General features: G+C 39.8%; 1 protein-coding gene across 1 annotated transcript; it reads left to right on the forward strand.

The window, feature by feature from the left end:
- The first annotated feature begins 4,205 nt into the window (after positions 1-4,205).
- On the forward strand, positions 4,206-25,009 carry STEAP4 (STEAP4 metalloreductase). The gene is made up of 5 exons (XM_009973765.3): positions 4,206-4,423; positions 19,637-20,092; positions 21,447-21,974; positions 22,570-22,734; positions 23,733-25,009. Exons 2-5 carry the CDS (start codon positions 19,637-19,639, stop codon positions 24,000-24,002), a joined length of 1,419 nt encoding a protein of 472 aa, XP_009972067.2. The 5' UTR covers positions 4,206-4,423; the 3' UTR covers positions 24,003-25,009.
- Positions 25,010-27,707: the final 2,698 nt, after the last annotated feature.

Below are 27,707 nucleotides of genomic sequence, written 5' to 3' on the forward strand. Positions count from 1 at the left end.
ATGGAGATTTTGCAGCACAAAGTGACAGGCTCTGTGCCTCTTTTCTTCTCTTTTCCTTCTCGGTCTTTTTTTAGAAGGTTGTCATATCTTCTTCCACAATATCTCTGAGCCTGAGGAAACAACTTCCTCCAAACAACATGCAGCTTTGTAACACCATTGCTCTTTTTTCTTTTTTTTTTTTGTGAAAAAAAAAAAAAAAAAAGGAGCACAGACAAGTGATGATAGGAGATAACAAATGGTAAAAAAAAAAAAAAAAAAAAAAAAGGAAGAGTGAAGTGTGAGAGTTGAGAGCTCAGAAATGTATCACAAGGACCCCAAAGAGGGACACAGACCAGAGCACACCACTCCCAGAAGGCCGCTGGGGGTTGTTGGGGTTGCTGGCCATCTAGGAGCAGTAGGCAAGCCCCATGGTCATAGAATCCCCTCTCTTGCACTCCACCCTTCTGGTGACAGAGATGGTCAGAGTGGACAAAGCCATGAGAATGTCCTGTGATTTATTAGTCCTGTGAATGGGCAAGGCAAAAATGGAGAGGTGAGAGGAAGACTGGAGCCAGAAGCTGTGAGAATTACTGGGGCAGCCAGAGAAAGGACCGCAGGGAGTTGCCAGATGCACATGGAGGTGCAGGCTGTGCAGGAGGGGTGGCAAGGAGCTCCTGCCTCTTGGTGGCTACAGGGATCCTGGTTGCTCCCCATCCCAGGCCTGGAGGAGGTCCTGGGAGAAGACCAGCAGTCCAGAGAAGTCTCCTGAAGGCAGATCACTGCAGGGGATGGTAAAGGGTTGCAGTCACAACTTGGTAGTGATGGAGGAAAGAGCATGTCAGCACCCCCTGGGTCAGACTGCCTGCTCCAGGGAGAGTGCCTGCAGGGCCTGGAGGAGGCAGGTTTGGACCCAGCTGTGTGTGCAGACGGGCAGTCCTGCCCTTCCTCCTCCAGGGCCAGAAGGACCTGGATGCCAACCCTGGACCTATGCAACCCAGCCAGAAGCAGCCCCATGCTCCCCTTCCAAGCCTGGCCAGGGTCACGGCAGGGTGCAGGCTGCTGCAGCAGTACCACGACAGGGACGGGACCGACAGGTCGATTACCAGTGCCCTTGCCTGAGGACAAGGATGAAGCAGCCCTGCCTGCCCCTGCAACTGCTTGCTCTTCACACCCTGGGCCAAGGCTTATTTCACACTGGGGCTGTTTTTTCTGACAGCATCACACAGCCCATGAAGCACCAGCAGCTCCCAGAGCCCCAGAGGACATCTACACGGGTGCGATTCACCTGTGTCTGTATTTCTGCACAGTATATTGATTTATTTTTCCATTGCTTTATTGGACTGAGCAAGAGGGATTGGACAAAACCTCTCTAAAAGGATAATTCCCTGCTTAAGCTTGTGTTTGCTGAACGGTGGCCTATTGTCAGGTATGCTAGGTCAACAAAAATAAATTTAACACACACTATGGTCTTCTGGAGTCCATTTGTCAGGGGCAAATAGTAATAGATAGTAAACCTATCTCAGGAAAAAGAGAATAATGGTTTGGAACACAAATACACAGGAAGCACAAATAAGCACATCCTCTCTCGATTCAGGATTTTTCCTGTTTTTCTGTAATTTTTTGCACTAGATACAGGCTTCACCATGGCCACACTACATAGGATACGCCTTATTCTCTAAACACAATTGCACAGCTGAGACTCATGTATAAGATGTCCCTGGCCTTTTTCTTATACATCTGAATACTGAAATTTTCCACATTTATGCTTTGGAAGACCTTCCCCAGTAGTACTGTCAAATTCACCACTCTCATATTTCCAGTCTAAATTTAATCTTGCATTCACGATACAAATTGTTTTCTGAAGCATCTCAGACTCAGTAACTATTGTTGCAATAAGTGATGAACAGATATCTCTCTGGATTTGGTTCTATTGTCAAATGCTCTGGAAATACTGCTTGCAACTTCAAGGTTATATTAAAGCTGCAAGTCACACTCCATAACTGAAAAATAATGAAAAATAACCATTGGACAGGCTCTGTTTGGTAATTCCTTGTGATTTATAATCAGTTTCAAATAGCACTGGCCTTCAGTAAATAAAAAAGTATGGGTTTGTTTATTTCCATGCCTAAGATTAAATCCTTTTTTTTTCCTCTGAGTATACCTAAGTTTTGTTAACCCATAAACTACTGCAATCGTTTGTTTTCTGCACAATGTTTAAAAGGACTACATCAACATACGCCCCAAAATCCTCCACAGTTGACTTACTCTCAGGTCTGAAATATCTAATTAATTATTTCCATTTCTCAATTTTTTCCATAATTACATGCGAGATCATCATGACAGCACTCTAAAGAAGCTGCATTAGGTACATATTTCTCTTTAAAATTCAGCACCCAACTATTGTTGGAGAACATAAATTGCTGAATATTTTCTGGTGATTTACTTGGGGTTTGTGCTAACTTTTCTTCACGTATGTTATTATTTGTGTTACATGGCATTTACAATGTTTTTTGTCCAGCTTCAGCCCAGAAGCACAGCTTCTTTCCACAGCTGCTCTGAGCCAGTGTTTTTCATCAGATCTAAATGTCATCTGTATAAATCTTACTAATCTGAAAGGCATGAAAAATTTATGACGTTTTTCCTCAGGTGCCAAACACGGCCTAAATAGACATCTGAGAAAACAGTACAGCTCAAAAGTTTCACAGAAGTTCAAAAAAACCTGTTCTTTTCTTTTTCCTAACATGAACACCTGGAAGGAGCTTTGCAATGTATTAAGAACAGAAAGGTATTTGTCACTGACCATATCTCCCCTTGGTAGTCTAACAGATCTGTTTTGTTTCTTCAGGTCTATCTATGGACAATCTAGGAGTTTCATCTATCTTTTCTATAACTACAAGAACTACTCTGTCAGTTCCTTCAGTCATCCAAGAGCAATGAGGGTATCCAGCTCCTTCTTTAAACATGGCCTTACAATATGAAGGGCTCACATAGATGTGAGAATTGTTGGACAATTCAACCCTTTCCTACATTATTTAATATTCATGAGGTATTGATCCACTGGGAAATGGCTTCAAATTCTTTCTCAGCGTTTTTGCTCATATTCTTACATAGGATCTAAATGTTTAGATCCCCTTGATGCTCTGAAGGGCATAGTGCTTGTCCTTTTTTTCCATCTATTATGAATTTGTACATTTATTTCTCAAGAATCTTCTGTACATGGGGTTAGCTTTGTGATTTGAAGCTCTGTGCGTCAACTGTCTTTCTTTCCACTCCATGCAGATTTTATTTCAAATGTAATAACACTATTTTTGGCAGCGTGTTAGTTGATGCGTCAGCTGAAAAAGAATAATACACTGTTTAATCCCAGATATGTCCACTGCTTTGGTGCCCTTTGCTCCTGTAAGAAATTCAGAGATTACTTCTATGTTTTATGTTCTCTATGTCTTTTCCTTTTCCGTGTGTTTTCCTAGTTAGTTTCCAGTAAGTCTTCCAAAAGCAAGCTGATGTAAAAAACATTTTTCATGTTCTTTCATCCTCCTTATTGGCAGACATTGCTTGCAAATCTAGAGTGCAATATTATTTAAATCCCCTTGAACTAATTTTTCAAACTACTTATGAATTCTCAGGGCTAGTGGGACTGTCTTAGCCTCTTTCTCCTATCCGGACTATGGTCCAGTCCAATGATTTCTTGATATTCAAGGCATTTGTTTTGAATTAGGTCACATTCCAAACAGATGTGTAATATTGAGAGCTTTGTATCTTCTCAGAGGTTTATCCCTTAAAGACCCATGTCTTAACATGCATCCATCGCAGGCTCTGGCTTCACAGGATCACTATAGCTGCCAAGAATATCTAGAGAACCTCAGAGATCAGGTACTTTCAACCATCCCCACAGCAAATTCCTTTAATCTGAATGTGACATTCTTACTGTCCCTACCCACCCGGTGGAATGGACAGGATAGCTGTGACACAGAAAAAAGCAGCTCGCCTTCCAGGCAAATAGCTGCTGTTGTGCTCCTACAACATTTCTTGCCTTCTGCAATTCTCAGGTTAGTCTTCCAAGAGTAGGGGAATGCAGCCAGACCTTAGCTCTGGCCGATAGCCAAGGGGCAAGTCAGTGCCAGCATGACAAAAGCAACCACAGCTTCACCTCAGCTGTAAATACAAGGGCTGGGACTTTCCCTGAGACTTTGACGGGAAGTTCTTTCACGCCGCACAGACAGACAAGGCTTGCAACATCCCCTCGCTTGGCCCTGCCCTGTGCACTTGCCCTGGCTCCCACTAGATAAATGCCAACGAGGCTGTCGGGGTTTCTGCACTTTGCTTCAAGCAACAGGACCTCTCTGCAGCTCCTGAGGTCTCTCTTGCTCCATCACAAACAGCAATTCACCGGCTGGGAAAGTGCTGGCTCGCCTAGGGGGACTGCAGAAGGTTGAGTGCACAGGTGAGTTTTACAGAGACAAGCCACAGGTTTCTCTCACTTCTGCAGGTGGGAACAGGGAACAGACTGGCTAAACTATCAACCTGAGAAGTTTAGGTGGGGTTGAACTTAGAGTTTTAAGTCTCCTGATAAAATTTTACCCCAGCCTTTCTCCCTGCTAGACAAAAAATACAAAGGCAGGGCATGTCTCCTGGTTTTGTATTGACACTATACAACCTATTAGTCACCAAGAGCTGATGTAAGGAAACTCTGAGACACAGGGAAGGATTTGTATCTGTAAAGTTAGGACAAACCAGAATTTTGGATTAATCAATTGGTATTCAGAGAGCTTACACAGCAGATAACAAGTTTATTTAATCTTCTAGAGGTGTTTGCTATAGTTAAAGAAGTGGAGAAAGCTGTTACAAATAAGGATTGGTCAGTGGGTTTTAAATGATGAAGCTAGAAAGTGGATTTTCTTTCCTAAGCCAGAGCCAAAATTCTGGTTTGAATTTTAGTAGCAAGTGCAGGTGCTCCAAGAATGTTTGATTTACCCCAAATCATAAGTTTTCATTAATAAGAGTTGGAACTAAAGATTCTTTCCATTTCTGGATTCGGATGTGGATTGCATGTTTTCTCTTCCCATTCAAGCAGCATACCAATTTTAATCCTGTTTAATATTTTATAAGTAAGGGGCTTCAATGCTGCAGAAAGAAATGGATTTTTCTTAAATATTGTCTTATACCAGCTCCACATTATTAATTCAGAGGACATATGCAGCTGTCAGAACTGTTCTTCAGCTCTGATATAGGAAAATTTCATATCTCCTCTAAATCTGCAACACAAACTGTCACTCAGACTATAGGCCAATTTTTTCAAGACTGTTGAGACTTTATAAAATGATGCAAGTAGCAGAAGATGTAAATTCTTTTTTACATGTGGCCTTCCTGAAGCTCCTAGATTTGTTAATAGCAATGATTTAGACTAGCATGAAGTAATACTTCAACTACATACCAAAATATTCCAACAGTCATTGAGAAATCAAGCATCCCTGTACTTTCTTCCCCCATATTGGAATTTTCTTATACAAACATATTAAACAATTTTCATATCTGTAGAATTTTAGGCAGATAGCACATTTTAAAATTATTTCTCCTAGTCACAGGCAGAAATGATAACCAGATAAGGGATCTACTTCATGTTGAGAAATTATTAACAAAACGTGTTGCCTACATTAGTGATTTACTTCAGAGCAGGAACTCACTTGAGAACAGACTCTGCTGCCCTCCACCATGTACCATAACGTGTTTCACATCATAAAACAGGCTGGGGACATGCCATCTCGGCTGCTCTTGGATGAAACAAAACAATCCCACTGCTAATGGCAATTAAGCTCACAGGATCAGACCAGAGCTAGTCCAAAGTAAAAATCCCAGCAATGTGCCCAGTATGAGCATTGGGATGCTCAGAACCATCTTTTCCTCCCTACAAAATCAGTCCCTCAGAAATACACACAGCAACTGAGGTTTACAGGGAGAGTAGTTAAAATCGGCATATTTTAAGGCCTCCCTGACTTCCTCCCAGTCTATTTTTATTAAAACCTGTTTATTTGATAACTTCAAGATTTGAGCCAAACGTTTCTCCCTTTCTGTTCTTAGTTACAGTGCTAGCAGAGTGGAACTGCAACATTCTAAACTTTTTTTTTGCTGTGGGACATTTTATACATGTCGGGATTTTGACTTAATTTTTATTCTATTTAGATTTTAATGTATATTGACTTTGATTTTTGAAAGCTGCTTTTCGGGAAGAAAAGGTAGGAACAGGTACTTGAATGACACCTTTACAGATGCTTATTGTAGGTCAAATGCAAGGATTTTTGTCCCTGCATGCTTTAAAAAAAAAAGGGAGGTTTTTTCATCTTTTGACATCACTCTTTAGACTGACATACTTTTTCAAAATTTCTCCAACATGTATTCCCCTTAGTGAGATCATGGCCAATGAAATAGTCAGTAAATTCACTTATTTGGTGTTGTAGACAGGGCTATGAGAGATAAGTGCTCTCTCAAAAGTCCTCATAGAGCATTTTTGGGGCAGCTGCCAACAGTTCTCTCCTACCTGCTGCCACTGTTTGGGCAGGGTGTCCCGGCAGGGCTATGGTGGGCAGTGGGCAGCAGCTTGGGTAAGCACCGGTTATATCGGAGCTTCTTGGAAACGGAGGAGGAGCAGGGATAGCTGCCAGCAAAAGCATTAATTAGAGCACTGACAAAGCTGCCTCCCAAACTCATAGTGACTACTGAGTACAGCCCTGGAGACACAATTGCAAAGGCAGCTTCAAGCTTTTGGGGTTTTTTACTTTGAGGTAACCCTCTCCTGGTGGGACTACCGGAGGAATGCTCTAACTTTGGTGGTGGCGGTGTGCTGGAGGGACGGGTTCAGGCTACCCAGCTCAGGAACGCTCTTCTCATGCTTGGTTTAGCTGCTTTGTGGGTCACGCTGGCAAAGTGCTGCAGAGCATCCTGGTTCAGTGGCAAGGCCAGGTCTAAAGCTCCACTGAGAGATGCAGATCCCATGACTTCCTTCGGAGAGCATGAGGTTAAGATTAAATCGGGAGTGAGGACAGGTTCTCAGCTCTGGATGATTTCCCTCCATGTGCTTTTCCCAAGTGGAGCAGCCTCACTGGGACAAATCTGAACATGCAGAAAAACCATTTCCATAAACAGCATGATACCCCATAAAAATTAGAATATTAATAAATTTCATTTGAATTGTACAACCTGAACTGCACCAGAGCTTCATATAATTTGGCACTTCAAAGGTGCTTAGTTATAATAATCTGCTACAAACTGCTTGATCAATGGTGGAATTGGATCAGCCATCCACCTCAGACAAGTTACAGCACCTGAGGACTGGGATCAAAGTGTTTTATTGCTGCCTGTCACCAATCCATTAGTGATACCAACTATGTGAGCAAGTTTCTGTAGGCCTCTAGATAAACAAGCCTTAAGTGCTAAGAAAGTTAGTGGAGAGATTGATTGCCAAAGAGCAAAACACTTTCTGGCATCATTAGAGCACAGGGATGTTTGACAAAGAATTTCTCTGGGGTGGTCCCATGCTACAGGGACTGTGAGAGAAGGAAATATGTAAAAAGATATGAGTACTCAAAACAAGTGGGTAATTATGCAATAATTGTAATAGCATGAAATGGTAACACAATAAAGACAATGGGTTTGTTCAGAAAACCCAGTTCCTCATTTTATATTGCATTTCCTTGCTGGAGACTCACAAGAGGGTCACCCTGCAGGAAGGAATTATTCTGTCCGATTAGGCAATTACAAAAGCAGCATGACATTGTTTCATACCTCCTGGCACCCTCTTCTTTCCTCTTCAGCTTAGTAAGAACACATAAACTTTTCATTTGTCTCTGCTCCAGATCATGTCCCAGATATCCACCTTTTCCTTCACTCCAACCCCACGTATTTCACAGGTGTAGGAGCAAGAGATACCCAGTGGCCTTGACTGAGACCCAGGAGCAAGTAGAAGACAGGAACCAGGGTGACTTCTCTCTGAAGGTGCTAGCCTCTGCATGAGAGAGATCAGGCAGCAGAGATCTTGTGTAAGGCTCCCATGCCCCTGTGCAGCAGGCTGTAGCACAGGGTAACGCTGTCTGCCCTGTGCTGCTCTGTGACCAATTCAGTGGCGATGCTGTGCTCCCCAGAGCAGTAGCTCACAGGCACTACCCTGGCAGAGAAGTTTCATTTGTACCAACACTGGGGCTGGAAGCTGAGGTAAGGACCTGCTGCTGTGCACACCCATCCCTCCCCACTTGCCAGGCTAGGAAATTACCAGCAGTAGCTCAGGCATCTGCAAAACCTGATCTGAACTCCAAGTGAGCTTTGGTCGAAATAAAAATAACAGACTAGATCTTTCCACTTCTCAGTATAGGATGCTGACCTGAACAGTTCTGCAAATTTGTCACTAATCTCATCTCTGGTTTGTTGTTTTGTTTTGTTTTTTTTTTTTAAAGCATGTTTTTAAATTCAGGCTTCTCAGAGGTTAATTTTTAAAGCCTGTGGCTTAAGTTTGTTGCTTAAAGAGTTCTGAAATCATTGGCTCAGTAAGAAGGGGAATTTCTTCCATCTTCAGAAAGAGATAGTTTTTAAAAGATTGACTGATAAGAATTTTTCCTTACTGAAAAATGCAACAGCATGTAAAACTGATTATTTTGGAGTTTTTTTGTGTTTTTTTTTGTTTTGTTTTGTTTTGTTTTTTTTGGGGGGTTGGTTTTGGATTTTGGTTTGGTTTGGTTTGTTTTGGTTTTTTTTTGGTATTTTTTTGGTGAGGAACATCATTTCTTTATTTCTGAAAATATCAGTGTTCGTTTTGTCCTGAAGGCAGACATGTCTCTGCAGATGCCACTCAAGTGCAGTCAAGTAGGAGAAGAAAATGTTCAAGTTCACGTAAAAGAAAGAAAGGAAACGGAATGGATCAAGTAAATACATTTAATGTACTTCCTATTAAGTGAATAAGGGAGTTGATAAAGTTATCCACTCTTAAATTGTGTGTCTTTAAACACATTTTAGCATTTAAAGGCTTGTGTGAGCAACAACATATACTAATTACCTTTCTGTAAAATCTGCTTGGCCCCATTCCAGACTTGTTGCAAGTCCACATATATTTGTTTTGTCAAGAAAACTTCATATTCATGCTCCTTTTTCTTAAATCTTTTATCTTACTTTTCCTCTTGCTCCTCAGATTTCTAAGAGTGTAAAACAGCCAAGAATATTGTCGCTGGGTCACAGCAGTGACCTCACCTTTGATTTTATCACAGGTGTTATGAAGCAACCGGGCTTCATTTTCTTCCCACTTGTGTCAACCTGGTCCAAAAGCAAGCTAACAGAAAATCAACAATTCCATTAGCGTAAATGGGAAGAGAGTCAGGGTTGTCACACACTCCTAGAGCTTATAATAAATAAGCAGCCTGAACTCTTGCATTTTTAACTCTCAGAAGGTCTGGTTTTGGTTGGTTCTTGGTCTAATGCCAGATCATTCCAGTCTCAGTGTATCCTGCTGATGGACTGTCAGTAAAAGCATCCCAAATAACATCCACTGCATCATCCTCCATGGCTTTCGACAGACCACAGCAACACAGGGTCACAACTGAAGAGCCATTTCTCACTTGTTTCCTTCTCTTTTGGTGGTACAGACATGCATGTGGATGTGTGTACATCAGGAATTTTTTAGGGTGTTCATTATTTTAGCCTGATTTCTATATGAAGTGAGATTTCTCTGATCATGCAGAGACATATGAGTGTATGTAAGTTTATGTGTGTTCCTTAATCATTTTTTTAGTGATTTCAAACAAACATAGCAGGAGGAGAGAAGGCTCTGTATTCCTTATGCTGCATGAAAAAAAGGCAGCTGAAGAGCCCAGAGAAGCATCATGAAAAATTAAAGACTATACTGTGACCGTATATATTTAAAAGACCTAAAAATCCACAAGAAATGTTATAGGAGTCATCTCCTGTGATTAGAAGCGTTTTCAATCAGCGCTTGTAATCAGCCAAGAAACACAAACCCCTGGGAAGCCAGGCTTCATTATTTCCAGTGTTCTTTCTCTGTGAGACAGAGCTATTTGTTAATGTCTCTAAATGGCAGATAAAAGATGCTCAGAAGAATAGCTTTGCAGTGAGGGAAGGACTCAGCAGGAGTCCAGGAGGTGCTTTTCCATGCGCAGTGGATCTGAAAACATGTCTTTCAAGGTTTCAGGACATCTCCTGGTCCATCTGGGATAAATCCAGTTCCCCCTGCACTGCAGGCAGGTCTGTCTCTCCTCACCTCTGCTCACCTTCAGGTGTTTTATGAAATATTTTCATTCTCCTTGCAGTTGACTAGGCTGGATTAAAGCTTAATACCTACACACCTCAGAACAGTACAACAGCTCTGAAAAGACTGAGGAAATTACTCAAGTTATAGCTGGGTCTTACGTGTTTATGGGAGCAGCTGGAGGTGGTGAGATTTCCAGCCCTCTCAGTACTTTGCTATGATTTAGACAACATTAAGCACATCTATTTAGGCCTATACTTCATCTGTTTGAAGAGCCTCCAGGCAGCTTTAGTGTTCTCCTGATAAAAAGTGAAGATGTGGGAAACGCAATGTCCTCTGTAGGAGGATTTATTGTCTCAAACAATTATTTTTTATCAGCTTTTTCAAAACTTGGAGCCCAGGATTTTCTGCTGAGAAGAACAGCAGATATTCATTTGCTTGAAAGAAAATTCATGAATAATTTGTTGTAATACATTTGTTAAGAGTTATTCTGCTATTTTCTTTATGTGTTTAAGTACTGGATTAATCATGTGAGAGTAGTTTAGCCACATGCCTTTCAGTTTTAGGTGTATCAAGCAACAGAAAATGCACTTTATAATTTAGGGCAGATTTGGTTCTACAACTGTCAGCTTATAAGAAACAGCATTTGTTATAGAGTGTGTTCTTTCTCTCTCTGTGGGAATGGTAAAATGAAATTTTAAGTAAATGAGATTGACTCACAGTAGTGCACATGTCTTTCTGAGAAGACTTTTAAAATCACATTTCACCTGTTTTCCAAGCTATACCAGAATTACTGAATATTATGTATGTGAGAAATACTTCATAAAGATAATTCCAAAGCTGCAGTACTACATATGCAAGAAATTAAACATTAATCACTCTCTTTTTCTACTATATTTACTGAGCTACTATATGCAATTTTAGTGTATTAGGGCACTTTTGTCTAGTATACACCTTTTGATCATAGATGACAAGACAAAGTGGGATTCTCATTTTAAAGAAAACCAAAAACAAAACAGTTGGTTCTACTTGCCAGTACATGCAATAAACAGCTAAGACAATAATGAAAATTAACTCTATTCCTGAAATAAACCATTTAACTTACTTTGGAGAACTTGACAGCATGGGAAACTAAAAATTACCAATGAAAAAAGTATAATTCCAAACAAAAATGTGTACTCATTTACTTATTTGGTTGAAGTTCACCATGCCCATCCACATGTATACAGGGATTTGAAGGAAACTGTGAGAAAAGAGACTTGATACAAATAAAACTAACTAACTCAATAAATTAAATACATAAATAAAATGGCCACATCCACTGTCTTTGACACTCTTGGTTGTAGGCACTGTTCTTCATCGCCACCAGAACAAGTGCATGCCATTAGCGTGGTGTCAAAGCCAGGTGGTTACCAAGAGTGCAGCCCACCCATGACTGAGAAGGATGTATGTTTATCAGGTAGGGAAGGATCAGATGTACACAGATATTGAGAAAGCAAATCTGATTGAACCTGTTTAATCTATTCAAAGAGGTATTACGAAGGTTTGCATGACATCAGTTTAGCCATAATGTCAATTCAAGATCAGCTCACAGTTGCCCAGCTGGATTAAGACATGTAATCATGTCAAGTCTGACAGCTTGTTGGGCTTTCTCTTCACACTGGTGGTAAGAATCTAGTTTCAAAGTGTTTTGGAGAAGACACACTCTGAATCTCTGTTGGTGAAATGAGTTTCAATGTGCTCAGCCCCACCTATGTGGTTCAAACTATGTGAACAAGTTCTGGAATCCATGTAAGGAACTGTATGTTTTCAGGTGCTTCCTGAAAGAGTTTTGGCTGAAAAAGACCTTTAAGCAGAGGCTTGAGGACTTATATATCTGGACGCTGTGTGAGAAAGTTCAGCTGATCTTTGCTGTAATGACAAGAGATTTGGGGGAAAAAAAAAAGGAAATAGAAACAGACAAATCCTCTATGTTAAAAGTACAGAGGAGTTAAGGTGAGATGTAAGAAGTCATGTCAGCAGCTTAAAATGAGGTCTATAGGAGGGCATAGTCTGAACCCAAATCACTCATCCTAGATGTCCCGATTTCACTACTGTACAAGCAGAGTTAAACACCAAAGGTTGGTGAATGCAAGGGAAGAATTAACTTCTTCATGCAGCAGGATACTATTAGAGTTCAGCTGTGAGATGGCCTAAATTTAATAAGTTCAAAAGTGTCAACCCAAGTGTCTCCCCAGCAGGTGAACCTAGAAAACGCACTGTTCATATTCTAGTACATGAATCACTGTAATATGCAGTAAATACTATTGTCATGACTCACATATAACTGAATATGAATTCACACAGAGGAATCTACCCCCAGCCTGCTATATAATCGGCCAGATGTATTATGTCAGGACCTTTATTTGCGTCCAAAATGTTGTACTAGAACAATATCAAGCTGCTCCACAGAGGCCATTCTCATGCCTAGCACTGTTTATTATTTTCATAGTGTAAGAGAGTCCCTGCTGTTATTTACAAGGAAATAACAGTCAAAATACTTAGTTTAAATAGAAAGAGGGCCTTTGATATTTTACTTTTTCAAGTTATGCTCCCATAATATTTTTTCTGCATATAATCTTTATGACCACCTTCAGGATTATGATTTTTACAATGAGGGTTTGTTTGGTTGGTTGGTTTTTTTTAATATTATAAATGGATCAGTGTTATAAATCTTGAGACTACTTCCTACAGCAGGCAACACCATAACCTACGTGGATCACACCTGTGCTATCCTTTAACTCTCTTCTTATTCTACTTATAAAACTTTATTTTACATGGCTATGGTTCAAACTCCTGGCAATGCTTTGGCCATTTACCTTCTCATAGTCCTTATATCCTGCTTCATCCTCTAAACTTTTGCCCTGAATCAAAAGCTAAAAGAACTTAGACCCAGTAGAAGATTTTGGAAAATGATAGAGAGGAAAATACAGAGGTTCTGTCACAGCTGGGAGCCACCACAGGTCACCAGATGAGATCAGGTGCTCAAAAATGGATTTGTCCACCTAGCAAAATTATAAGCAGAGTATACTAGATTCTGAAGGTGGGAGGGTGGTGTTCCAGAAATACAGGTTGAGAGGAAAATTAAGCCAGAAAATTTGGCAGCTGCTTAAATGAACTGTATTAAAAGCAGAAACATAAAGATTGCAATGCAGAGCAAGGACTGCAGTAAGACAGACAGATGGCTGGAGCTGTGAGTTCTTCAGAAACTTCAAACTCAAATAGCATATGTAAATCAAAATCTATGGACAAGCATGGAAGAATAGTACTAATCTGTTAAGATTTGAAAAGCCACAGCATAAAAAATGTAATTAGTAAGGTACATCTAGAATAACAAGAAGTTTCCTGTAAAAACATAAACTGTTAAAGGAAAATCAAGGAGGGAATTGATCCACCACTCAACTGAGAGAAAGCTATTGACTAATGACTCAGAGAAAGCCAACTCTGTAATGCCTATTTTGCTCTTTCTTCACTAGAAGGGTCAACTGTGATAAAAGGGTTTACGTCAGCAGAAAATAGCTGAAAATTCCAGCTAGATGACAGAAGAAAGAGATTAGGCTGTGCTCAGGTGAGTTAAATGATCTGAGATCAGTAAGGCTGATGGAATTCACCTCACATTGTTCAGGGGATAACTGAAGCATTTCCACAGCCATTAATAACTACCTTTAAGAACTGTGTGGAAGAGTTTTGCAAGACTGGAAAGGCAAGAATAACAGCTATCTTTAAAAGTAAAAAGAGAAGGTGCAGAATTATGGCCCAATCCATTTAAGTGCAATTCTCAAACAAACAGAAGAAGCAAATAGAAGATAAGAAAGAAACAGGTTATAGGCACATGGATTAATCAAGAACAAATCATTCCAAACCAACCCCATTTCCTCTTATAACAGGATAATAGGCCTTGTGAATCACAGAGGCTATACAGCTTGACATGAGTGAAGTTTTTAGTATGGTAAATGTTAGAGAAGATTTTCAAATACATACTAGGAAAATGCAGCCTAGATATAAATTAATATAAAGTAAGGTTCTGCAGAAGTAGCAAAAGAAACATTTTCAGTCTCTCAGTTAATCACTGTGGAAGACTACATTTACATAATCAAAATGGAAGACTACATTTACTGCAAATATACAGCGGGTCTCTCCTGGCAAAAGTCCTGTTACAGAATTTCATAAAATGGCATAGATGCTGGAATAGACACTATCCTTATTAAAGCTGACAGTCTGACAAAGTTGAAAAGGGCTGAAAGCATATTAGAGGACAGGCTTAGAAATCAAAATGATCTTGACAAATTGAAGCTACTGTTTGAAAAAATGTGGTGCTATTCAACAGGGACAAGTGCACGATACAGCTCTGAGTCAGAAAAAAATGACAGAAATTGAGGATGGAGCAAGTGGTGTGGGAGCAGTCCAATTAGAAGATTGGGTGTAACGGGATGCATTTACATTAGTATTTGAGTTCTGATCAGATGTAGAAGCAGATCACCACTTTCCAAGCTTTGCTTAACACCACAGAGATCTCTTGGAGCATATGAAACTAGGTTCCTTTCCACGAACGCTGAGCCAGAAGACATGCTTTAGGTGCATCCCAATGCACTGCAGCTGCTAATGGGCACTCAGGCTGTTGTACTAGACCAAAGTTAGTCCAATGTGGAAATCTCTGACACATGGACACATCGTGTGCTCAGCACCATCTGTTTCACTCCACATCTTGGTTCCTGTTGCCACACACTGCTTGTTAAAGTACTCATAACCTTAATGCATCACCAGCTGACTGAATCAGCTGTGTTGTGAATAAGACAAATGTGACAGCAGGATGACGTATATGAGGCATGTGAAGCCATCCTTTTCTATCTGGTAAGATCTCAGCAAGAGTACTGCATTCAGATTTAGCACCATACTTTTAATTAACAGTTGGAGCAGTTTAGCCTAGAAAGATCCGAAGAAAGCCATGAGAAAGATCACCACTCTCAGAAGCATGAGTTGCAAGGAAAGATCTGGAGTTGTTTTATCTAGAGAAGAAAAGGGTGAAATGGTAACAGCTTTCATGTCCAACAAAGGCTGCTGCAAAGAGAAGGGGGTTAAATTGACACCTGTGTCTACTGTGGAGGAGGTGTTATAGATTACATGTAGGAAACTCTGCCTAATAGTATGGCTGAGAAAGCAGTAGGTGAGGAATACTTCAGGATCCCCAACACAGGAAGGTTTTACAAACAGATTAGACAAACGTCTGTCAGACTTGGTTTAAACATAGTTCATCACAGCCTTAGGGAGGGAGCTAGACTAGATAATCTCCTGAGATCACTACCAGTTATTTGTTTTGCTTCATTTTTAAATGTAAGTAGTAAAATTAGTCTTTCCTGCTACTTTCATCTTGTCTTTATACCTTTTGCATCATTCCACTGATCTCCCATCTGCCATTTTATGCTACATCTTTCTGATCTTTCCATTATCCATCCCAATCTGTGTCTCTGTCCCATCTCAGCATATTTGCTTTTGGCACTGTACTTCATCTGTGGCATTGTTTCTGCTAGGAAATCCCTTCTTTTTCCCATGTGCAAAGCAATGTGCCCATTTTCATTCAAATTCATACATAACCATATGTTTATATATAACTGCTGAACTAAACTTGTACCCACATTCAGTTCCCCTAGTGTTTACGCAGTGGGTAGAAACAACAGTTTTGTAGTTATCTTTTTTTCTTTCAGCAGCTCCTTTTATCATTACTGACCACACAGACTCAGAGATTACCACGATTTTGCTTAAAATAGGATAATTCAGTGTATAAGACTACAGCAACAATGCAGAAGAGAAAGAACACAGTCAATCATTACATGGGTTAGTTTTCAAATAACCACAGGCATCACTAGTACTCTAATGTTAGGGCATGAATATAAGCAAAAATATTATGTATGGATACAAATCTCTATGGCTTTTCCTCCGATGCTACATGGCTATGTATATAAAAGAACAGATAATGATGCCTACATGTTTCATTGCTAGTATTTCTGCTTTCCTCTGGTGCTTTGAGAGCACTCAGCATAACCCATGGGCATGGAGCAGACCCCCCCTCCTGTCTGCTGCTTACTGAAACCCCCATGTCAGCCTTTGGGCTGAGCTCCCAGACACCAGCCTGGCCCTGTGGCCCTTGTGATGTACTTCTGCTTCCCGTCTTTCACACTGATGTATGACAATAAAATGCCTTGTCCTGTAAAAACTACTATCTTCTCACACTGCAGCTATTGCAGTCATGGACTCCAGGAAGCCATTTTCCTTGTTTTGACTTTATACTCAGCCAGCTGCCATCAGAGGCTGCACGTTCTCCAAATACACACAGAAAAGCCAGAATTCAGCTATGCACTGTCTATGTGCTCATAACCTACCAACTGAATTAACCTCCAGAAGTTCACTGGAAATCCCACAACCTTCTTTTAGTTCAGCAACAACCAGCTGGCACAAAGGCATATTGGAAGGAAGGTAAAAAAGGATTCAATGGAGAAAATTCAATTAATTTATGTCTGTTACAAGGCAACATGGTCCAAAAGGCCTGGGATTTAAAAGCAAACTTGCCTTGTCTTATATGTGATGTTCAGAAGTCGCAGATACACTATTAAATTAATATCAGTTTTACAACATACTTAATTTGTTAAAAATGTCATTGGTGACCAGTTTATTTCTAACATATAACGTATACCATCATAGCAGCTATGGGCATCCCTCTTAAGTAATTCTTAAAAATAAAAGGTAAATACTGCTTACTTTATTCAAGCAAATTCTCTATCCCAGCTGAAACCCGGACAACTTGTTAAAAATGTTATTAAGCTAAATTAGACCACTAGTATTGAAGGCAGCTTTAACGCTCTTCAGCTTTCTATGGAATAATATTCACTGCCTTGTACAAGTTCCCTTACATCTTAGATAGTGCTCCAAGAAACTGTATTTTGGAAAAAAAAAAAAAAAGTGTTCCCTGCATTAGTTTTTCTTTTCATCTCCCTCTTTTTCTCTTTTCTGCAAGATGAGTTCAGTGTTCACTAGCAAATGAGATGTTCAGTATTAGTGAACAACAAAAGCACTTCATAGACTTATTTCTTGCTGGTGGATCCATTTCTGTATTAAATTTTTTTATAAGCTCGAACAAAACATAACTTTAACCAATCTACAAATATATTACCTGTTAACAGACATTTGAGTTTTGTTTTTTTCCGGTCTTACTTTGGAGAGTAGTTTGCACAGTTCACTCAGCAATAACTTAATGATTTCTTGAGGGCAAATACAGAAGTTTTCAACTGGAGGATCATGTGTTATAAATAAGTTTTACTTTTCACTTTAGACAGCAGCCTACTTTGTTAAAAAGGAAAAATTAAGAAAGGAAAGTTGAGTCTTATTAGGTACTGAGTTGGACCATTTATTAATATTACATACACAACTCTTCTGTTCTTTTTTGAAATACAGACTATCTCAAAAAAGGAATTTCATAATTTTAGTCACATTAGAGCTTCATGGGACATTAATAAAGCCCTCAGAGAATCATTTTTAAATATGTCAAAGGACTTTGCATTTGTATGCATGTGTCAGAGCACACAAATATGCAAGCGACATTCAGATGTATTCCTTTGAGGATCTATTTTCATGCTCAGCGTGTTACTTGAGGAAGTACACCAAGTCCGGCTGGGTAGCTGGGACGGCAGCCTCAGGAGGGCTGGGGCTAACTCCCTGCTGTGCTGCAAAGCCTCCCCTGGGACTTGCACAAGCCTCACAGGCCATGAGCACACAGATCATCGGGCCCCTCTCTGCCTGAATCGATTCCTTCCCATAATGACAGAAGCAAACTCCCTTGGCAGCTCTCTAAATCCCAGGGCTCCCACAGCTCATTGCAACAACAGTGCTGAGCAGGCACTGATACCAACTGAGGGTTAGCTAGCTACATACAGAGCTAGTTCAAGCCAAAAGCTTCACATATGATTCTCAGAATAAGCATTTCTCTGCTATTTTACTAGTGAAGCTTACAGCACGGGGCAAAAAGATTTGTGCATCCCTGACTCACCGCCCTTAACTCTAAGTCACAGCAGGGTAGGGGGAAGCTCAGGCTTGTTTTTTTTATTCACCAAACAAATGCAAGTTTTGAGTCAATTGAAAGTCTTTCCAGATTTTTAAAAAGCAAAAACTCTTCTAGATAGAGAAAAATATAAAAGAAAATGAACATCATCTCAGTATTTTTAAATTTCAGAGTTTCATTCTGAACGGTGCTTCACAGAAGAATGTAACCAAAGGGTTAATAAACAGCAATAGCAAAGCAATTGTTTTGGGTCTAGCCAATAATTTAATGCATTTCTTTCCTGCAAATTGGAAAATCAGTTATTCCCACAGCTTTAATTAAGACAGATACTTGTGATGCAGTGAAAGACATGAATCAGGGCTCCTGCAAATTAAATGGCTGCTCTAAGTACTTAATTGCTGGCCAGTCGAAGAGAGGGGTCTCCCAAGATCTCCAGCTGGAAGTATTTCCTTCAGGCCTTAGGTTTTCTGGTCTGAGTTCACCTTTTGCAAAGTGAGGACAACAGCATGTGGACTTACTGCCAGACCTTTGGAGCAGACCTTTTTGATTCTATATTTGTATCATGGGTCTCACTCTGCAAGTACAGAGTGTACCTACTGCTATCGTATGGATAATACATTAAAGACTTTGAAGCTTCCAGGTACAGTGATAAAGGAGGATAGATGAAAACCTCAAAGAGAATTTTATTATGAGTAATATACAAATATAAAAAATAAATATTCAACATGAGGTATTCCAATTCTACTGTCCAAATGCTTCACAGGACATTTTTTAGGAAATTGAAGAACAATAATTGAACAAACTAGCACTGACTAGTTGTATTAAGGAAATACTGAGGACAACAGATAGGTTTGTAGCTGCCTGTTGTAATAGCTCTTCTTCAAGTATCTTACAAAAGACCTTCCAGGTTCTAATCTGATTAGAAACACACTCCTCTTCAATGTTTTTCTACAGCATACGTAAACAGAAATTACTCTGAAATGTGTGCAATCTTTGCTCTCTGTGCTCCTGTATCTTTTCCTCCTGTTTTTCATTTAAGAGGAAAACTGCAACAGTTCAGCTGAATGTTAAAAAACATAAAATGAATGGAAAAGAGGGTGCTGTAAGAGATGGAGAGGTAAATATCCAGAACTGTTTTTTAAAAACTGTACAGAAACCTTCTAAGAGTATGTATTCAGAAGAGTGTGCAGGAAGCATATTAAGAGGCAAGAAAACTGAGATATTTATTTTGTATAGTCAGAGTGGATGTTAACCTTTCATTCATTCTCAAGCAACTAATGTTTTGCTTAGTTTGTTCCTATTACTTTTTTTTTTTTTTTAAACAGATGAATAAAAATTCTTCCAACACAATGGCTTTGGCTCCTAACACTTCTAACAAAAGAGAGACAGTGTGTATATTTGGAACTGGAGATTTTGGAAGAGCTCTGGGGCATAAAATGATTCAGTCTGGCTACCCTGTCGTTTTTGGAAGCCGGAGCAAACAGAAATCCAGCCTGATTCCCAAGGATGCAGAGGTGTTGAGCCACGCAGAGGCAGCACAGAAAGCTGCCATCATCATTATAGCAATCCAGAGGCAACATTACAACTTCCTTGCATCACTAGCAGAAATTCTCCATGGAAAAGTCTTGGTGGACGTAAGCAACAACTTAAAAATAAACCAGTATCCTGAATCCAACGCAGAGTACCTCGCTCAGCTGGTGCCTGGCGCTAAGGTTGTGAAAGCTTTTAACACCGTGTCAGCCTGGGCCTTGCAGTCCGGCACATTGGATGCAAGCCGGCAGGTAAGACGGAGCAGCTGCGATTTCCTATCTCATAGAGTTATATATTGGATGGTTTCTTAACAGCTAGACAAAACACACACAGGACATACAAATCAGACAGGGTTGAGATGAAATTTTCACTATAATTGTCCATTTCAAATTAAATGTGAGCTAAAATTTACTAATGATTTGTAATACGTCATGACAAGGAATATTGATAGCTTGCCTCCAAACTTGGTAAGGTGTTCAGAGCAAGAGGAGCAAGGAAAGGAAGATAGCAGAGCTAGAAAGAGACGGCAAACCAGAAGACCAGGAGGAGGAACTGAGAGCAGCATCAATTGTTCACCAGGAATGTAAAGTTAAACAGAAAGGAGATAGGAGGAATATACCAAAGCAAGAATAAAATTAAGAGAGCAAAATAAGGGACGCAAAAGATGTGATAGGTTAATAGAATGAGTATGGGCAACAGAAGTGAGCTGGAAGGTGAACAAATTGATGAAGTTTTCTAAATCAGAATCCATCACCACAGAAGTTTAACACAACAGTGTGTGCAAACCATTTTAATCAGCTTCTTAACCACAGAGTTGGTCACGGGAAGCAACATGGCAACTTACTTGAAGACAAATCATTTATTATTACCCTGCTTTCTCCTGCTCTTGTACAACAGTTTCAGCCAGCTACTCAAACCATTGCTAGCCTTACTTTCTGCTGCCAGATAAATGGTTTTGTCTAAACTAAAGACCCAAGGATTTCAAAGCCTAAACTCTACAAGCCTTCATCATATCAGTAAGACAGAAATTGTCCCCTTTCTTCCAGTTCCAGAAGGAGTATTGTCTTGCACACTCACAAAAAAAAAAAAAAAAAAAAAAAAAAAAAAAAAGGTTTCTTCACTATTTTACTAGACTTGGAAAGTAATAGTATTTGTTTTTGTGACAGAGCAATCATGTTTTAAAAATCTCTGTCCCCGGTTCCCTGGAGTACTTACAGACCACTGTAGCAGCAATTGAAAATTTTGCTCCTATTTGCTTCCATAAAATCTTGTACTTACAAACTGTTTGCAGGTCTTCAGAAGAGTATGTCAAGTCTTCTAGGCAAAGACTTGTACTAAGTGTATGATACATTGCTCTTTTCTTTTTTGATTCTTTTTTGCCACTTGAAACAATCTCCTTCCACAAAGAAAAGATTCATACTCTTAGTTCTTGGACTTCTGGGCCAAGAAAGTACCTACAGGTTACTTTTTGCCTGTATAAATTAAAGCCAGCAGGGAAGCCAACATGTATCCTAGGAAGCCTGTGCTCATCATCCATATCCAGTCAGGATGGCAGTAATGTCACAAAGTGTGTCTAAATAAAACTTCTGTTTGTTTTTTCTGCAGGTGTTTGTCTGTGGAGATGACATGGAAGCTAAACAAAGGGTGATGGATATTGTTCGTGCACTGGGTCTCACTCCATTAGATAAGGGATCCCTCTTGGCTGCTCAGGAAATAGAAAATTACCCTCTGCAGCTCTTTCCAATGTGGAAGTTTCCCATCCTTTTGTCCCTTGGCCTAACTGCATTCTTCTTCTTCTATTGTTTGATTCGTGATGTAATTTACTCTTATGTTTATGATAACAAAGACTTTTCATTTTTTATTGCAATTTCTATTCCAAATCGGATCTGCCCTATATTGGCACTCATCCTTCTTGCCTTGGTTTATCTTCCTGGTGTACTTGCAGCAATTATTCAGTTATACAGAGGTACTAAATACCGCCGCTTCCCAGACTGGCTGGACAAATGGATGATGTGTAGGAAACAACTCGGACTAGTAGCCTTGGCATTTGCTTCCCTGCATGTTTTGTACACTCTTGTTATCCCAATTCGTTCCTTCGTAAGATGGAGAATCAGCAGCCGAATCATCTCCCAGGTAAGTTTTGTTCCCTGCTTTATGTCTTCATTTCTTCTGGCCCTATTATAAATGCTACATTCTATCTTGAGCTTCAGAAATTCATGTGGACAGTCTAATGTTCTTTCCAATAAGGTTACTTCCCTAGTTTCTGTGTTCCTTTTAACCACTGGTATATCCAAAGTTTGTTGATATTATGTTGAGCTGAGGGGATTTCTGGCCTCAGACTTCCTCCTAGATAGTTTACATATTAGTAAAATAAGAAGTGGAAATATTAAGAGTAATTCAAAGAAACATATTTTCCTATTTCTCCATATACGTTTAAGAATGGCACATACTTTGACTTTGAAAATGGCACATGTTTTGACTTTCTGGCCTTATTTAACAACAAAGGATCACATACCTGTTCTCAACAGTAGGTCTTCTACAGCAGAGTAAAATACACACAACAATTATAGGTACATGGAACCTATATGTATCATAATGACTCCTATGCATTTTGAGTAGGTGTTCAAAGTAAATCTCTAATGACATTTATCTCCTTAAAGGATATTTGTTCTGCATATGGATCCTAAACATGCTATAACTAAGATAAACCTGGTCTTCTTTTCTTCAGGCACTGAACAATAAAACAGAACCACTCAACACCACTAATGCTTGGGTTAGTGACTCTTATTTGGCTTTGGGGATTTTAGGATTTTTTTTATTTGTTCTTCTGGGAATAACTTCCTTGCCTTCAGTGAGCAACAATGTCAACTGGAGAGAATTTCGATTTGTACAGGTAAGAAAAAGACTTATTCTGAAAAAAACTTTATTCCCTTCTAACCTATGACCACAGGCAGGTTTACTATAGACTTAGGACTTTCCTCCATTAGTATTTCCAAAGGTGATGTGTGCACTATCCACCATCACACAGTGAAAAACAGTCTACACGGCTATATAGCTCACCTGTAAAAAAACACAACTGCTCTGATGGCTGCTTATGGTACCACTGGGATTACTGCATTAAAAGAAAACTGGGAAGACATGAGCTCCTAAATTACAGACAGAAAGCTGACATCATGGAATTATCAAATTCAACAATTATGCTAATTCACAAAGGATTTTAGCCATTTATTGGGAAAATTTTGTTGGTTCACAAGGTAATTCATTTAAATGGGTCTGAAAAATTACTTTATAACTCAGATCATCTCAATACCAAGCATCCAAAGAGAATCTGCAGTTTCTGCAGATTCTAAAAACTGCTGTGCCTATAAACAGGCTGTCCTTGGTAACACTAATCTCAGCCTCCTGTTCAGAGGAAGCTTGGTGCAAGCTGCCATGCCTCTGCAGGAGCTGGGCTGGCAGGGGAGGGGATGAAAGGGAAGGGGAAATTACTACCAATGAATGTTTTATCAAGGCCAAAAACTTGCACAGTATGGTAGTTCTGGATGGATTAGCACTAGGATATATAAAATCTTGGATCTCCCCACTGAATTTCAACATATTATCTGCATTTTCAAAAATATGACAACCACTAGGCAGTACGTGTGAGCTAGCAAAAATTGTTGATAGAGAAAAATAAACCAACAAGTGTGTTTCACCTAGACCCATTTGAATGAATCTTTATTAAAAAACAATAAAAGCCTTTATATTATATAAAATAGTTTAATTGCAGCAGTCCCCAATTAGTCCCAAAACTGGCACATTCCACAAAGCTTACTGTAAATTGCATTTGTTTTGGTTTAATTTACTGTTTTCACCTTCACTTCTTTCTTTTTATCCTTTGTTCTCTCCTAGTCCAAACTGGGATATCTGACTCTGATTTTGTGCACTGCACACACACTGGTTTACGGTGGGAACCGGTTCCTGAGCCCATCATCGTACAGATGGTATCTTCCAAATGCCTATATGCTCGCCCTCATTGTTCCGTGCATTGTACTGGTTGTCAAATTTGTGCTGATATTTCCTTGTCTAGACAAACCTCTCACACGAATTCGACAGGGCTGGGAGAGAAATCCCCAATACTCGGAACAGTCAAATTACATTATCAACAAGTCTGCTGTATAATTAGACTAACCTGTGTTATCAAAAAGAAGAAAAAGTATATTATGAAGGCATATAAAAATGAAGTACTGAGCCTCCTTTATCTGGAGAGTGAGAGAAAAAGTGGAAAACTTGGCCAGGTCCTGAGTAAAACAAAACCACCCCAACAGCAAGCTTAAAACACAAATCAAATGAGGCCATTGAGTTCCTGCACCCCAGGCATGCTTTCACACTGGTGCAGGCCCTCTCTCTTCCTCAGTATATTCCCCCTTGCCTATTCACCCCCCTTTCCTAAGAACGGTATGAGAGAAGTAAGTAGTGCTCCATGTCCCTCCTCTGTCATTCCAAACCTCCTCCAGGGCTGGGCAGAACCAGAGCAACCTTTGGCATTAGATGGCGTCTGCTCTTCTTCCCCATCCTGCCCCATGGGACTCAGGTCTACGTGCACCTACACACATCCACACAGATCCACATGTACACATGCATGGACACATACCCTGCTCACACCCCCAGAAGCCATCAGCACCCACAGAACGGGTGCAGGATGGATAGTGGCTGAGGAAGAGCTTTCTTCCTCCCAGCATTGATTTATCCTTCATTAACATCTGATCCTAAAGAGATCTATGTTCATACCTTAGAGCTAGTTGAGTAAATTTGTTTGGTTTGTGTACAGGAACTCAAATGTTCAAAGTGTATGGACCAGGGACTACTGAATTCCTTGCTTGTACTACTCTACCAGAAACTCAAGAGGCAAGGGGATGGAGGAGAGACCAAGATGTGAGATATGCTCACAAACCTAAGCTTCTCAAGTATAGGCAAAAAGTGGTCAGTGATTGTGTAAGCAGTGAGCCGTAAGGAAAGAAAGTGAAGAAAAATCCCATTATATCAGGCATTTGTTTTATATGTCATGGTTATATCTCATGAAGATAATATTGTTGATTTTTCAAAAAATAAATCTTTGGATGCAATATTACAGCTATTCTATGAAAATATATGTATTTTAACCACAATAAAGAATTTTTTTTACAGTGTTGAGCTCTGTTATCATTTATGGAACCTCTTTTGATACAATGCAGCTGCTGGTGTGCTCAGTTGAACAGCTGAAAGTGTTGGAAGGCCTTGGGGCAATTAATAAAATGTGATCCTGTCTTCAGCCAGCTGCCTGGGCTCACCTTCCCCCATCTTTCTTTGCTTCTTGGATGCTCACATAAGCGGATCTCTGTTTAGTTAACAAAGTGGGCTGAGGATGTTGTGGAAAACAAGGATCCAGTTGGGATGGTGACCTCCTATTAAATTGCAAACAGAGGATCTGACAGTTTATTTTTATAGGAAGAGAACTGTTTACTATCTTTTGTCTTTCTGTTGTTCTCCTCCCTGTCCATACAGAGGATAAATACAAATATGAAAGTACAAGCATGCTAACTGGTATAGCTACTGTACTTTCAAACAAGCACTATCAAACACATTTAAAAACAAAACAAAACAAAACAAACAAACAAACAAACAAAAACTATCTGAACGATATTTCTCAACAAAGTCTTTTTTAGTTCTGATTAGACATCCCCTCTTCATGTCACTCTCTGGCCCAGAAAGAACCCGTTCTTAATGCCCAAAAGAATGGTAAAGGAATCTGGGATATCAGCAATTAATGGAGGCAGATTTCTTGGAAAGAATTCTGGCACCAGGTACTCTTACTAACCAGCACTGATGCATACGTCATACTTGGCATGTCATAAGCTGATATGTATATGTTGATGCAGGTCTATACAAAAGTTTTCCTTGACCTGCCCCTGATGGAACAGTACTCCATTTCAGGCTTCCTTCAAAGATTTTCCATGTTAATCTTGCAGAATCATTTACTGCAGAAGGGATTGGGTGTGGGCTTAAAGGGCCTAAGTGTCAACACTGTTGTGGGGATGCCTGTAACATCTCTTTACAGCTCCCTAAAGAAGAGGAGAGAGAGGCAGAAGTAGCAGTGAGAGAGAACAAGACAGAAAGAGAGAGAAAGTTTGTGTGCTTATATAGGTATAAGAGAAAGGGAGAGACAGAGCGGAAAATAAGTAGCAGCAGCCTGAGTGAATATCCTCTACATTTGCCATCTTGGGCCCAAATTCTGGTCTCAATGACAGAGTTACTCCAGATTATGTTACTACAAATAGTAACAGTTCCAAGACACCAATACAAATTGGGACTTCTTTATTACTTTTAAAAGGATTTCTTTCGTGGGTTTCTGCCTATCCCAATACAGATCTAAAAACTGCACTTTTCTCTCCCTCACAGCTGAACCTATGGGTTGGAGTTTAAACAGCAACAGTCATGGCAAGTAACACCCATTTAAAAGCTACACTTTATGAAATACAAACATTGCAAATGCTCCACCTCCTTTCCTCTCTGCGAACAGGCTCCCGTGTGTTTCTGAGTGCCTTGTGTTAAAGAGAAGGACAGGCCAAACCAGGTTTTCTTTGCCCTTACTGAGAATTAGTGTAAAGTAACTTCTGCCTGAGTACCACCCGTATACATTCACTCACTACTAAAACATAGTCTCAAACACACACTGTAGCTCCTGCAGGAACGACAAAAGAACTTCTTCAGGGACTGATATCGCATTGCTTTGTTACACTAAAACACAGGCCAAGATTTACTGAAAATGCTAAGTGGCTAGGTACGATTTGCAATTGGCTGTTTACTCCAAGAATAAAGTGCCAATATCTGCTGTGTACAAACCGGAGACTGCTGTTTGTCTGCACGGGGTGCACGTGGCAGCTCTCAGGAGCTGATCCAAAGCTCTCGCATCTCAAGTCAGCAGCAGGCTCTTTGTTGACTTCAATAGATTAGATAATAGGTCAGATCTCCAGCAGCAGTTGTTTTTCCAGTCTAAGTGAGGGATTTTGTATCCTGTTTTTCCTGGGCAGCTGGGGAGTATTTGCTTCACAAATTTACATATTTATTTCTTGAACATTGAAGAGAAAACAAATTCCTTCAGTAATTTCATATGATAATTATATCAAAAGCATTCAGTGGCAATGTTTTGAAAACAATAGCCAATGCTATGAAAACTGTTGGCAGCTTGTATACATTTCTCATGGCTGAGTCTTCATATTTTAATTTCTTTTTTTTTTTAATGTACTGACAAAGCCTAGTCAGAGAGGACATCAGAAGGATCACTAAAATAATTTTGGAAAGAGAGTTTTCCATATGGTTCCCAGAAGCCCAGAAGAGCCTTTATGTGCACATGTACATAATACCATTCTAATAATTCCTGCAGGAATAAAGCACTGACTCTCAAATCTACTTCTAAATCAGAGTCAACACTTTTAGAAAATATAAATTACAGCTTTTTAAATAAATGGTCACATGGACATTGTTGTGATAACAACAAAGCTTAGATTTTACTGCATAAGAAAGATTTATTCTGACGGAAAGTGCTACAGCATAGTGTGATTTTTAGACCTCTACATCATGCATGATGTGGCTAATTTAAATTCCTTTTGCCTTTTTGTTATACCTAGCGAATATCCATTTCAACCAAAAAATTGCACTTTTTAGTGAAAATATTTTAATTAATTAGATTTACTTGAGACAGTAATGGGATGCAGCTGACACCACAGATACCGCTGGATCTTGAACCATGGAGATCTGAGCAATTCCCTTCAGTTCCACCACACCACACTGCTAGTCCTGAGATCTGCACCTTATTTTTGGTCTGCAGTATGACCTTCTCTCAGTCTT

Source organism: Tyto alba, unplaced genomic scaffold (assembly GCF_018691265.1).
Source record: "Tyto alba isolate M040663 unplaced genomic scaffold, T.alba_DEE_v4.0 Super-Scaffold_38, whole genome shotgun sequence".
In the NCBI taxonomy this organism is placed as follows: domain Eukaryota; kingdom Metazoa; phylum Chordata; class Aves; order Strigiformes; family Tytonidae; genus Tyto; species Tyto alba.

Bases quoted from the DNA above. Each gene is read 5' to 3' on its own strand.
- STEAP4 (XM_009973765.3), top strand. From the start codon at position 19,637: ATGAATAAAAATTCTTCCAACACAATGGCTTTGGCTCCTAACACTTCT. The intron at 20,093-21,446 runs GTAAGACGGAGC...TTTTTTCTGCAG, and splicing joins CATTGGATGCAAGCCGGCAG to GTGTTTGTCTGTGGAGATGA. The intron at 21,975-22,569 runs GTAAGTTTTGTT...TCTTTTCTTCAG, and splicing joins GCAGCCGAATCATCTCCCAG to GCACTGAACAATAAAACAGA.